We start from the raw sequence: 13,822 nt of genomic DNA, 5'->3' as shown, positions 1-13,822 counted from the left end.
GCCGAGCCCAGGGCGGCCTCGGCCCGGGGTGGGGACGCGGGCCCGGGGCAGCCTCCAGCCTCGTGTTGCGGGGCCGGAGCTCGCGTCCAGCCCGGGACCCGGTCCCCAGAGCGCCCCTCATGTAGCAGGGCGAGGCGCGGGGCCAGGGGCAGGCAGGGCGTGAGGGGGCAGCCACTGTGAATGTTGGGTGGAGGGGGGAGGGGCACGGGCAGGGGAGAGCAGCCTTGCCCCGGGGGGTGACTGGTTTTGGGGCTTCGGAGGATTCCCCCCTCCCCTCTTTGGAGCACAGTGGAGGAGGAATGCCCAACCCAGAGAGACATGGGGGCAAGAAGGATGGGGGTGGAGGGGGGTCCTCACAGCATGCAGCCAGCAGCGGCAGCTCAAACAGCAGGGAAAGGCACCGGCTGGCCACCAAGCACAAGAGGCACAAGTCCAGGCACTCCAAAGACTCGCCGCTGGCGGCCCAAGAGACGACGGCGCCACTCGGTGCAATGATCAAGCCACTGGTGGAGTACGACGACATCAGCTCAGACTCAGACACCTTCTCGGATGATGTGGCCCTCAAACTGGAAAGGAGGGAGAACGATGAGAAGAAAGGGGGTTCGGACAGGAGCGACAGGCTGCACAAGCACCGGCATCACCAGCACAAACGTATTCGTGAGCTGATGAAGAGCAAGCAGGCAGAAAAGGAAAAGAAACTGGAAAAGAACCAGGAGGTATCCGGCAGGTTGGGGTCCATCAAGGACAGGGTGGCCGGGACCTCCAAGAGACTGAATGAGGAGAATGAGGAGCATCCTAAGTCACAGTCCTCAAAGAGCAGTGGCAAAGAGTCCCGCTCAGCCAAAGCGCACAAGGAGAAGTCCCGGAAGGAGCGGGAGCTCAAGTCTGGCCACAAAGACCGAAGTAAAAGCCATCGGAAAAGGGAGGCTCCAAAGAGCTACAAATCTGCTGACAGTCCAAAGCGGAAATCCAGGAGCCCCCATAGGAAATGGTCTGACAGCCCTAAACTGGATGACAGCCCCTCGGGAGCATCCTACATCCAGGAGTATGACTTCAGCCCCCCACGCTCGCACACGTCTAGCAACTATGACTCTTACAAGAAGAGCCCTGGTGGCTCATCAAGGAGGCAGTCACTCAGCCCGCCCTACAAGGAACCTGCAGCCTACCAGTCTAACACTCGGTCTCCAAGCCCTTACAGCCGGAGGCAGAGGTCTGTCAGCCCATACAACAGAAGGCGCTCTTCGAGTTACGAGAGGGGAAGCGGGTCATACAGTGGGAGGTCACCCAGCCCATATGCCCGACGACGCTCAAGCAGCCCTTTTGTTGTGAAGCGGTCAGTGAGTCGAAGTCCAGTACCCAGGTGCGTAACCTCTGCTTTGTCTTCAAGGGGGTTGGTGGGGTAGGAAAGAAAAGGGATTTGGACAAGATGGCTCTGGTGCCATGCCATTCACCCTTTCAGTCAGTGAGAGCCAACCATTTTGGCAGGCGTGCCACAGCGGCCACTCTGATCCCTTTCCCCTGCCTGATCTGATGTTCTGCCTTCTGCTCCCTGCCAGAATTGCTGCTCTGCTTTTCTCTGCTTCTGTAATCTTTCTTGTGCCACACAGCAGAGACCGCCTGTGTAGGACTTGTGGCATATGTGCTGCAAGTTGGACACCCCTGGTCTAGATCCTCTATCCAAACCTGGTTCAAGTCATTTAGTATCCAGTTATTGTTACACTGGGTGCTTATTCAGAGGCATAGGTTTGAGGGGTGAGTCAGTTTGAGGTTTGAATTTGGTGGGTGTTCATACAACACCTACCACCATAATTGGCACTCATCATCCTCCATGTTGGCAATCTTAGCAGAGAGACCAAGGACTGTGAATGAGCTATTAGGATTGAATTACATTCACCTCTAGAGGTTGCCTCTGTAGGACAGGAACAAGGCTTTGTGGGGAAGCTTGCATTGCTTAGAGTTACGTGGAAGAATGAAGGATTTCAATTCATAGTGGTAAAAATCCAACCTCTCTCACTAGTACTATATTTACTTAAACAACAAATAAGCCTCTCTAATTCTGGAAACCTTGATCAGAATTCGTGCACCGGGGAAACAGATGTTTCCAGAAGGGTTGTATTAATCTAAATATTTCTTCCTTTCTCTCTCTCTCTCAACTATTTTTCATAGCTGGCCATTATTTAAATAGCATTTTTTTAGGTTCTGTTCAGTTCTTGGATCCCTTGCTTCCTTGTTTTTAAATAGCTCATCAGGACTTTCTAGAAGGGAACTTGGGTAACATTCTCATTTTCAAATGGCTGTATATATAGTTATACAATTTGATGGGTAACTTTGACATTGTAAAATGGTTTTACTTGATCATTTTGTGTAGTAATGTTTGCTAGTAATGTTGCACTTTATTTCAGATGAGCATTTATAAAAACCACAAGTACAAATTTATGCACAGTCTAACACACATTCTTTTCCTAGCTTAAAGGTCATTCACGAGCAAACTTCCAGGTGTCAGCACCTTGTGGAGCTTTGGTTATAGCTCCATGGTAATTAAGATTTAAACTTGAATGTAACAAGTCCTCTTGGTAAACTTTTAAAACATTATGCATAGTGTTTGCCTCCTTGCTTCCAGCCCCTATCTGACTGATAGGGACTGACCATGCCCATCTTATGTGTCTAGTAATTATTCATGTGAGTAGTTTCTAACATCACATACATTTCTCTGGAGAGGTTAATCCCCAATTTTGAGAGCAAAGTCAGAAGGTAAGAGCATTGCTTTCTGTCTTCATATCAAAAGAGCAGTGTGTTGTAACATGTCAAGGCTGCTTTCATGAAAAAGCGTAATGGGAACAGCATATTTAACCTTTTCCTCTGTGTAGCTGGACAAAGTGAATGCTGGGTGAAAGCATAGAAACACAATTGACTTCAGTGAGCTACACTGAGAAAAAAAGCTTCCTGTGCGTTAGCTATCTTGGTGTAAAATCTTAGTGGAGATGGTTTTTGGGTTTTTTGGTGTTTTTTTACAACAAACTAAAAAACAACCCCCAGAAAACCCCTTCTGTTGCAGCAAGGACACTGTACAGACAGATTTTTGTACTTACATTTCTGAAAGAAACGCACACCTCTTCCACTGTGCTTGGAATCCTTTCTAGCTGGTTGCTGTGGTGTTTGTAGGCTCTACAAGTGTCCGTATCTACCCTTGCTTGACCAATAGGAGGAGTATTACTAGATTAGAGGGTAGTAGAGCAATTTAGTGAAATTCTTAAAGGTTGGTCTTTCCCCACAAAAGCCTTGTTCGCCCCTGCCCTTCCACCATCTTCTTCCCCCAAACCCACAACTGCTTGTATATATGCTAGTCACTCCTGACTTGAGAAATCAGGTTCATTTTTTTTCTAACTTGCCTGCAGAAATAACTTTCAGTGTGCTTCCATGAATTTGCACTGTCATGTGGGAAAGTTTCAAGGGCACCTTTGGGGTACAGCAGTTGGCTAGCTAGACAGACCAAAGAAGATTCCAAAGGTTACAGTTTGTTTACACTCCATTTCTTTGAATTCTTTGAATCTGTGTGTCAAATGGATAACCTACCACAGCCCCTCACCTTCTCTAAATCTAACAAGTAGCTGTTAATATGGTATACTGTTTTTAACAGGTATTGGTTGCTCTGAACATCACAAAAAGAGAAATACGATACTAGCTAAGCATGTAAGAAGCCTTTAAAAATAACCACCTGAAATTTTATATGCTTAAAAGCAAAGGAAAATTAGCAGTTATATATTTTTTTTCTTATGTTAGACATTGAAAACTGAACCTGTTAAATGTTAGTTATTGCTTCCCCAAACTTGCATTCCCTGCAGTGAAGATAGTTCAGGATAAGTTCCTCCTCTGAGGAGCCCTGAGTCTTTCTTGTGGACTTTTAGCTTTTTTTCACTGGCAAAAAACTACTTCTTCCTACATTCCAAGTCTCCCTTCACCCCGATCCCCAAATTGCAGCACAAAATGGAAGCCAACAAACTAAAGAAATGTGCCTTGTTAATGAGGAAAACATACTGCTGTTAATATTTCCTGTGACCCTTCAAACTAATTTCAGTTTAAGAGGGAATGTAGCTTCTTTCATCAGGAGGGGAAAGTAGCAAATACAGTGACCCTGTGTTCTTTGTAGAACCTAAGGAACTATACCCTTGCAGCTAGAGCTGGAAGAAAGAATTTTAGTAACTGTCATTTGAGGTGGACTGCACACTACTAAACATTAAAGTGAGACACTGAATTGCGTGTAATCATTGGGAGGCCCCAGAGTGCAGCATGCTGCCACAGTTTAGAGTTGCCAAAAGGCCACAAACTGTGATGAGAGGGTCACTGTTTCTTATTTGAATAATTTTCCTTATGATTAGAACAGAGACTAGGAATCCAGACTCACAGGGCCTAGTTCTACCTTTGCCACTACCATCCTGAGTGACATAGGCAAGTCATTTCACTAGTGTACTTCTCACTTTCCAGCTTCCAAATGTGGCAGCAATGCCTCACAATCTCACCTATGAAATGTCTGTCTTCTGAAATCCCCAAAGCAATTATGAAAGTGAGGAGCTACAGGTTTTTTGTGTTTCGTTGTGTATTCAGCATTGATTCTGAGAGCCCTGTTGCTAATAACTGTTAACAATAGCCAGTTTCCTGGAACAAATAAGACACGAGATTTCTAATTTTCCTTTCTCCAGAGGTTTCTGAGTTAGCACAACTTTGCAGCAGATAAATTAATCTGCTGTTGTGGTCCTTTGGATTTCTTCAGTGAGCCATCTCCACTGACTCCTCTGTCTAAATTCTCTGGCTTGACAGCTAGCATTTTATATTTCCAGCTTCCTGCATTACAAATATATTAGAAAGAACCTTGAAAGTTTGTAAGATTGTCCATTCTCTCTTTTTTAAGTACTGTAAAGTTGGCCATCTCTAGTACGGTGTTTGACTTCAGGGATGCTGTGCACGGATAAAACTCAATACCCTGTCAACCAGAGGTAAAGATATTCAGTGAACATTCCAGAATGGGGAAGGCCTCACAAATTTTCTGTGTGCATTTACTTCTCAGGCCATCTTTTTGAGGCAGTTAGCAGTGACAGAAGCTAATATTGTATGTTAAGAGCAATTTTTTCATTGATGGTATGAATTGGTTGCAGCTGCATTTGGTTCCATTTTTAGAGTTAAGTTATCCCACATCTTCTTAAAAGTTCAGTTAGGAAAATTCCACAAGTGTCATCTATAGGTTCAATGAAAACATGATATTGGCTTTTTCAACTATGGCTTTGCAGTGAGATACAGAAGGTGAAGCCCTATTCAAATGGTGAAATCTGTACATATAGTTGAGACAGTAAAACTTATTACCCAGAGTCCCCTGAAGAGGACATACAAGCTTGAGGCATAATGCCAGCTTGATTCTAAACAAAATTAGCATAAATACTGAAGACAGGCTGAAATCATTCTTAACTTCTTTTACATTAATATGATTATTAATAAGCCCTAAAGATAGGGTCCACTTCCAGTCCCAGTGTCTTTTGCCCACTGGATTCATAAGCGTTGTGGTGTTTAGTGGAAAACTTTACAAGAGGTTGTTTTCTTCCTCCAGTTTGTTTTTTGAAGTAGTTACATCTTTATAAGATTCTATTTAAAAAACAAAAAAAACAAGGGGAAAAAAAAACTTTCTCCTTTGTAGGCATACTAGTCTTGTACTGCAACTCAGGGTTAAAAATATTTCACAACCAGTTTTAGATATAGTTGCGAACATGTGTGTTCTCTGTGCAGCATGGAAAGGGTGTTTCTTGACCATGTCCTAAAATAATGCACTCTTTTCTTTGATTAGGGAATTGAGCTGGAATAAATTGCAGGTTAAAAATCAGGTTTGAGTGTGGGTTTAGCTACACTTTGTATAGGGCCTGCTTTTAAAGTGGTTTTGCGCTCTCAGTAACGTGACTTTTTAGGATCCATTAAATCCACCATATATGTATATTTCATTTCATAATGCACACACTCATGGTTTCCAGGATCATAGTTTTTCTTGAAGAGAAGGAAACATTTATATGCCAAAAACTTTTTTATCTGCAAATTGGAAATGCCTATTTCTGGCTTCTCTTTGGTCTTTCAAAATCAGTCTCTATCCCTGTTCTCTAGTTAGCTCAGACAAATTGCAGACTTATGTCCACTCCAAGTTCCCCTCCCATTTACTTCCTATGAAGTCATTTTCTACCTTGCTTCTGACTTGTATTACAATTTAGCTTTTCTGATTTGTTTTTGTATCTTTCCACATATAATAAACTGAAATCCACTTATTATGAACTTAGATTTAGAGAATCTCTGAACATGGCTAAGGTCTGTGGTTGGTTTTCTTGACTCTCAACATGCAGGTTGCAATTCTGGTAATTGTGAAACCTCAGTGAGTAATGAGGATGGGGAGGAATTGGCCTACCAAGGAGAATGTTGCGTTGTAGTACGTCTGATCAACCCAACAAGGTTGTATAAAACACTTCACAAGCACCAGTCAAATCTTATTGTACTTCTCTATTGCTGTATAGAACTGCTGTGAAAGATTTCTAAAGTATCAGTTCATCCTCTCATTTTAAGTCCTCATTAAAGTGCTGAGCACCTGTGATCTCTTCTTTAATTTAGGGTTTTCTAGTCGTCATCTTGCATATCTGTTTGCATTGTTTAATATATAAGCAGCAGGATCCTTGACCTTGCAAGCTTCCTAGATGTTGACAAATATTAGATGTTTAAAGTCTCAATCAAACTGGTGCTGTTAAATTTGCCTGGAAAGGCTTTGGGCCCTATTAAAAAGTTTAGTCAAGAAGCTGTGAATGCTTTTGTGTCTAAAGAGAACTGTTGATTTTTGGTTAATTTCAGTAATGAACCAAGTATGGACTGTGCTGCATTTAATTTGTTCTGCTTTCTCTGCAGGAAGTCTGTGAAGTCCCGAAGTCGAAGTCCTGCATATTCAAGGCACGCGTCATCTCACAGTAAAAAGCAGAGATCTGGTTCACGCAGTCGCCATTCCAGCATATCGCCTGCTAGACTACCGTTGAACTCTAGTCTTGGTGCAGAGCTCAGCAGGAAGAAAAAGGAGCGAGCTGCTGCAGCAGCAGCAGCAGCAAAGGTAGATGGGAAGGAGGCAAAGGATTCACCTGTCTTCACGTCTAGAAAAGAAAACAGCTCATCTGAGGTAAAGGAGTTGGGGACGGAGCCAAAAAAGGTAACCAAAATAATTAAATCGGAGAAGTCATCCTCAGATACAGAACTGGTTAACTTGATACATGTGAATGCAGAGACTAAAACATCAGTAGAGACAAAAATCAAGGCAGAAGAGAACTCTGAGAGGAAGCATCCCCCTCCAGTTAAAGATTCAAAAACAATGGGGAAAAAAGATTTGAAGCCAGTAGTAGTGAAAGAGGAGATCGTGACTCCAAAAGAGACTGAGCCAACAGAAAAGGAAAACCCGTCCTTGCTGCCCTTGATCAAATCGCCTCAACCTCCTCCTCTACCGACAACCACCCCGCCACCTCAGACTCCACCATTGCCCCCTTTGCCTCCATCACCTGCTGTTCCACCTATGCCACCCTCACAGGTGACTCCTGTTCAGGTCCCTACATCAGTCCCAGCCTCTCTGCCATCTTTGTCCCACCCACGGACATCTGCTTTATCCACTCAGGCCAACTCTCAGCCCTCTGTCCAGGTCTCCATGAAAACACAAGTGTCTGTAACAGCTGCTATCCCACACCTGAAGACTTCAACGTTGCCTCCACTCCCGCTCCCTCCCATTTTAGTTGGGGAAGATGACTTAGATAGGTAAGGTCATGCAAAAAATTGTGTTTAGCATGGATTTAAAGTTGTAGAGTGACATTAACTGAGAAGAACTTTTATATTTAGCTTGATGATTCCTAGCTTACTCTGTATGTGTTGCCTAGAAAGCATCTACCCTTACACTTTGGTCTGTTGATAACTGTACCATCTTACTTGAATGAGGGGGGTAGTAACACACTGGAACTGGTTATCCAGAGAGGTGGTGGAAGCACCATCCTTTGAGGTTTTCAAAGCCCAGCTAGATGAAGCTTTGGCTGGGATGATTTAGTTGGGGTGCTCCTATTTTGAGGAGGGAGTTGGACTAGATGATCTCCCCTGAGGTCCTTTCCAACCCTAACTTTGTATGATTCTATGAATCTTCAAGTTTGCAATCAAATGATTTGTCTCATGGTCACCCATGTTGTCTTGTTTTCTCCTTCTAGAGTAACTGTGTTGTGAGGGTTTATGATTCTGCACTAACACTTTATATATAATTTCAGTTGAGAAGTTTGGAGACTTGTAAAATAACAGTTTAAAAAAATGGTGCTCTTACAATATATTGGTCCTTTAGGCCATGCCTTTGCATGTTGTTCCATCTGGAAGGACTGCTATTTAATTGTAATGGCATCCCATTTGCATCCCTCTGCATTGGAGCAACCTACAAGAGTGGATCTTGGGTTACTATTAAAACAGTGCTTGAAAAAGCTGTGTTAAGCCAATAGTAAAATTCATGTCAGCAGTTCGAGACACTGACACAAAATAGGGGCAATCCAAAGCAAGTCCTTGGTACACATGGATCTCTTCTACCTGAGAAAATTACATTGGTGTATAATAAACAAGTTTTTCTTAAGTTGGCTGCTAGCTGACTCAGACTAAACTAAGTGCTGTGTAAAAGCTAGGCATTTTTATTGTTTAAACTAAAGTGTGCCCACATAGGAAGTTTGTATTGACCTAACTAAATAGATTTAAGTACCAGCTAAAATTTTCTCATGTCAAAAAGGCCTTAGGTAAAATGGGAATTGTTGACAGTAAGTAACAGATCTAGGCAGAGGATAGTTAGGAGTGAACAAGTCATGGATAGCATGGGTGGATTTAATGGTTATATTTCTGCAATGCACCTTGTGGTTCTATATACAATATGTCCTTTACATATGCTGGATATTTATTAAGGGGGAACTGATGCAGAATTTTGGGGCATATCATCTTATACCAGTCTGATTTCCAGTACCTGCCCAGCTGCTTGAAGAGCTGCGTGCAGCTGGTAAGTCTGGTGGGAGGGAAGGGGCATGGTGGGGAGGGCAGATCAAGCCCCCTGCAGTGAGGAAGGAGTGGGGCTGGGGCTGGGGCAAGCACTGCCCAGCTGGGGTGGAACAGGCACAGGATGGGGAAGGGGAGGGCAGCTCCTGCCACTGCATGTCACTCGTGTGGGAGCTGTTGGTCCGGTGGCTCATATGGTGCTTGCCCGCTCATCCAGCGGCTCCTGCTGCTTGTCTGGGAGGGCATGGGAGGTGGAGGGGAGTGTGCCCCTGGATCTGTGTGGGGCAGGGTGGAATGGGCTTTTTCTGGTGGGGTGGGGCTGCGCTCGGGGGCAGGTGGCTGCGGCACTGGGAGGAGACTACAGGGGGGGGCTACAGCCACCTCAGAATTTGCCATAGCATGCCCCCACCTCCCAGCACCACTGCTGCCTGTCCTATGCACAGACCTGCCCCACTGGGAAGAGCTTGGTGCAGCCCAGGCCCCAGCCTGCCCTGCACAGATCTGAGGGCACATGCCCCACCCCCTCCATGCCCTCACGGACAAGTAGCAGCAGGAGCTGCTGGACGAGCCGCTAGACCAGTGGCTCCCACACAAGCAGCACGCAGCAGTGGGAGACGCATCCCCCAGAAGAGCCACAGCTCCATCCTGCCCCGCCCTGGTTGGGCAGCGCTTGCCCCAGCCCCACTCCTCCTTCACCGTAGGGCCCTTGATCTGCCTTTCCCCTTCCCTTCTACCACACCAGACTTACCAGCTGCATGCCACTCTCCAAGCTGCTAGGCTGTGCTCCTCACTGCCTACGTGCTGCGCTGCAGTTGTGCTTATGCACAGGCCATATATCAGCCAAATTATTGGCCATATCAAGCTGATTTGCCATACAGACTTTTTTCTTTAAATCAGTGCCGATTCAATGTTGGACCAATGTATCGGTGCACCTCTATTTGTGGTGCTACATCATTTTAATTACATGGGGTGAGGGGATCCTTTGCCTTTCAACTCTGAGCACAGCATCCAGACTTGGTCCTTTCCCAAGTGATTGTAACACTGACTACTGCACCAGTAATTTGTCAAGTCTAAATTAATTAGCCAGTTTCCCAGGTGACCATAAATGCACACTTTTTATGCTGACAGAATTGATGTGTATTCATACAGATAAAGGAAGTATAGTCCCCTTAAATTAAGAGAGCCTTTTATTTTGTAGTGACTCAATGGATTATTGATGTTATCTAGCTCAGTGAATGATTGATTCCCCATTAGAACTTTGCTAATTTTAATTTTATTAATCTGGTTACTCTGTAGGTGACTCACAAAAAAGTTTAGTTTCTCCTCACTTCTCAGTAAAGATGTACTGTACTGGCATATTCTGTTCTCGAACTTAATAATTTTACATAAAAAGCAAAATATTTCCTAAAATATTCTTACTTATTTGATTGCCACTTAGGTGAACAAAATACTTTTTTTTTGGATTAGTTCACCTAATTTCCATTGTACTATCCAGGCATTAGCAAACTAGCAAAATACTTCTGCGTTTGTTGTCAATATAAAATTAGACCTGTGTATGTTCAGGTTGTCTTTCATAAACCGTATTTGGTTTAAGATTTGTTGCATGTATGTCTATTTGGGTTCTTTTAGTGTTGGAAAGTGGAAAGAGTAGCCTTAATGTAGTGCATATACTTGTGCTTGTGTTGGAGAAACAAGGTCATCCATACAGTATATTACCTATCAAGTCAGTTCTGTTGTTAAAACAGCCTTGCAGAGTATTATGTAACTTTTATATTTGTCCAGCTCACAGCATGCCTGTGATGATACAGTAGTAATGTTTTACTTGTGTCCAGATAAATAGCTGAATAATGTTTTTTCCCCTAAGGTTGACTTTCAGCTTTGCATATTCTTCATTTTACTTTGTCCATCGTTGTGTATTTCTGGAGCTATCCAAATTAATGACAAAATATATTTCTGTTCAAACTTTGATAAACACATTCTCAAGCCCTCTCAAAAAAGGGAGAAAAAAGATCCTATTTTATTAGGTTGACCAGGTATCGAGCTATCAAAATTTCCTGACCAGTGGGAAAGATCAGACAGATTCTTACAGCATTTTATACCAGTACCCAATGAGTCCCCCATTGGGCAGAATGTTGATGGAGAAATGTGGGCCAAGCTGAACAGATTGAGGTCTGGATTCAGATGCTTCAAAAAAAAACAACCCAAAACCGCTTGACAAGATGAACTTCTTGGACAGCCCTCTATATGAATGCGGTGTCCAACAAATAATACAGCACTTAATCAAAAGCTGCATTCTTTACAAATGCCCAGACGGGGCAGATGGAATCCACCCTTTGAGCAATAATACTAGACAGTAGCTTATAGATTTGGAAGTTGATATCTGATGCCATATGAGAAGTTGACCAGGTGTTGACAAACTGACTGTGCATAAAACATTACTTTCAATTAAGTAACTTTTTCTTACTTGTTGGTAAGATTTAAATAGATTGCTTAATTTTGTCCAGTATGTGAAAGGAATACTTTCCCTCCCTGTGATTGAAGGCTATAGTGAGTATGACATTTGAAACCTATTCTGAGATGCTGAAGAAAAGCCTTTTTCTTCATGCTTGCCTAAATTAAAAAAAGAAGACACAACTTTTATGGTTTCTTCTGTAACTTTCCTAAGTATTCACCTTTAAAGCTGAAGTACAGTATGAAACTTTTCATTCTGTAGGCAGAAAATTAAAAGGCAGTGAAAACAAAGGGTATAGATTGGAATGGCTTGTTCATCGTGTGAGTTTGGTGGCTGACACGGAACTCTCTTAGGAATTTTGGGAGACAGCTGTGGGCTCCCCCAGTACTTAAAATATAGTACTAATATAAATTCTCAAAACAGTGAAACAGGTGTAGCTCTTTAAAAATAATATGCCTCTTGTGAGGGTTATCTTGTTTTTGTTTTGAAGCTGTGTAGTTTAAAGTCCAAAGCTTTCTACTTCCACCTCAGCACAAGAATGTTGCATAACAGTATGGTGTTTCTTTAGGATAAAAAGAATGCCTTTGCAAAAGGTCTGACTGCCCTGGCTTTAATTAAATTTACATTGATAACCTAGGAGTACTCATATTGATATGCAAACTACTCAGCAGCCTTTAACTCCCATGTAGGTAACAACTGGCATCAGCCAGCAGACAGTAGCAGTAGATAAACTTGTCTCCAAATCATACATGGGGACATGCTTTCATCCTTCCCTAAAATCTCTCCTAAAGAAATGGCTGTATTTTGGAAGAGACTCCAATTTAGGTTATTTTGGACTAAGATATAAGGAACAAGTATGAACAGTTCATAACGTTAAATATCTAAACAAATTCTCTTCCAGCAAAAGTAGGTGAAACTCTAAGTCAGAGAACAGCTGGCTCTTACAGCATTTTAAGCTGTGTAGACACTGGTTCTGAGTAAACAACAAAAATGCTCCTCAGACATCTTCTTTTAAATATTTAGTAAGTTTCTTAAGTATCCTCACCCGACATTTGGGAGCTCAGACTAGCATTTAGATTCTGAAATACCATTTTGAGGTTTTTCTTATCAACCTTAACAATTACTATTTTTTTGCGTTGCTCAAATGACAAAAATGAGGACCATGTTGCTGTCTCAAAGTCTGTTGAAAGCTTGTAGTTGACTTTAGTGGAGGTGGGATCAAGCCCAGAGATCTTTCTCTCAGGCTCATTATAAGCTATGAGAAAAACAATGGTTTTAGTGATGCCTGTCAGTAAAGATTTTCCCCTCTTCACTCCGGCAGTACTGAGAGAAGCTGGGCTTTGGTTAGTTAATGGCAGCTATGTGATGAGTTCTGTAGTAGTGAAATGAGAATTTTTTTATTGCCCATTCCTTTACTGAAACTGCCAGCACTTTGGTTCTATACAGGAACGTATGGCAGTGCAACTAAATAAACCTGTATCTAGCGTTTGCATACCATTGTGACGCACTGTATTTTGCAACTGGTTTTCAGGGTGATTGGGAAGTTACTAGGCAGTAAGAAAGTCAGGAAAATGGCCTGCTTCTATCGGTTTCTCTGTCTTGACTTTTTTGTGCTAATGATCAAGAATAAGACCTGATGCCATGAAATCCCCTTGTCAGGCTCCCCAGAAAGAAAGGAATCTTGAAAGTATATTTATTAGAAGACAGTATTTCCCTTTTCTGTGTAGATGTAGATTTTTATAGAGGCTAGTATTGCAAATAATGGTATGTTCCATACTGCTATTCAGTTTCACTTACGATTTTTTCAGGAATTCTTCCTGGCACCCAGCATGTGCACACTTAAAAAGAAATTAGGTTCTGGGTATATGTCTCCTGCTAGTCTCAAACTTCTTCGTTCTGGTGGTAATGGAATAAAAGAAGAAAAGAACATTTGGTCTACCTGCAACATACGAAAGTTACTGTCCCCATAGTTCTGTCCTTACTGATGAGTTTAAAAGCAGCGTAGTGGAGAGATGTTAAATATTGGTTACATGTTGTAGATACACAGTGCTCATTCATAGATCATGCCTATAATTAAAAATTTAACAAGGGCTGGAGAGGAAGGGTAGAAATTGGCAGACGAATAGCAGGTTATATCCTAAACTTACTGCGTTTTATATAACTTTATAAAACTGCTATACCAGTGAATAGAGAAAATCTTAGTTGCAAAGAGCTACTGGTCATTTTGAAGATTGCATATGTTGAAAAGCAACATAGCTTTGAAATTGATTTTTAGAAAAATATTATAATAATTGGGTCCTGTATTTTTAAGTC

General features: G+C 42.6%; 1 protein-coding gene across 4 annotated transcripts in view; it reads left to right on the top strand.

Moving 5' to 3' along the window:
• The first annotated feature begins 23 nt into the window (after positions 1-23).
• The window catches only part of CDK12 (cyclin dependent kinase 12), a 99,338-nt gene continuing 85,539 nt past the window's right edge, over positions 24-13,822 (top strand). For 3 of the 4 annotated variants that reach the window (XM_019507351.1, XM_019507343.1, XM_019507336.1), the window contains exons 1-2: positions 25-1,360; positions 6,922-7,806. In XM_019507351.1, the coding sequence (XP_019362896.1) occupies positions 300-1,360; positions 6,922-7,806 (1,946 nt within the window). In that variant the 5' untranslated portion in view covers positions 25-299. Of the gene's footprint in view, positions 1,361-6,921; positions 7,807-13,822 lie in introns of all 4 variants that reach the window. The other variant, XR_002095632.1, reaches the window with a different exon arrangement.

The sequence above is a fragment of the Gavialis gangeticus genome, unplaced genomic scaffold, assembly GCF_001723915.1.
Source record: "Gavialis gangeticus isolate Ggan-Ray unplaced genomic scaffold, GavGan_comp1, whole genome shotgun sequence".
NCBI lineage: Eukaryota > Metazoa > Chordata > Crocodylia > Gavialidae > Gavialis > Gavialis gangeticus.
Note: the sequence above shows the minus strand (reverse complement) of the source record. Positions and strands in the feature narration are given on the sequence as shown.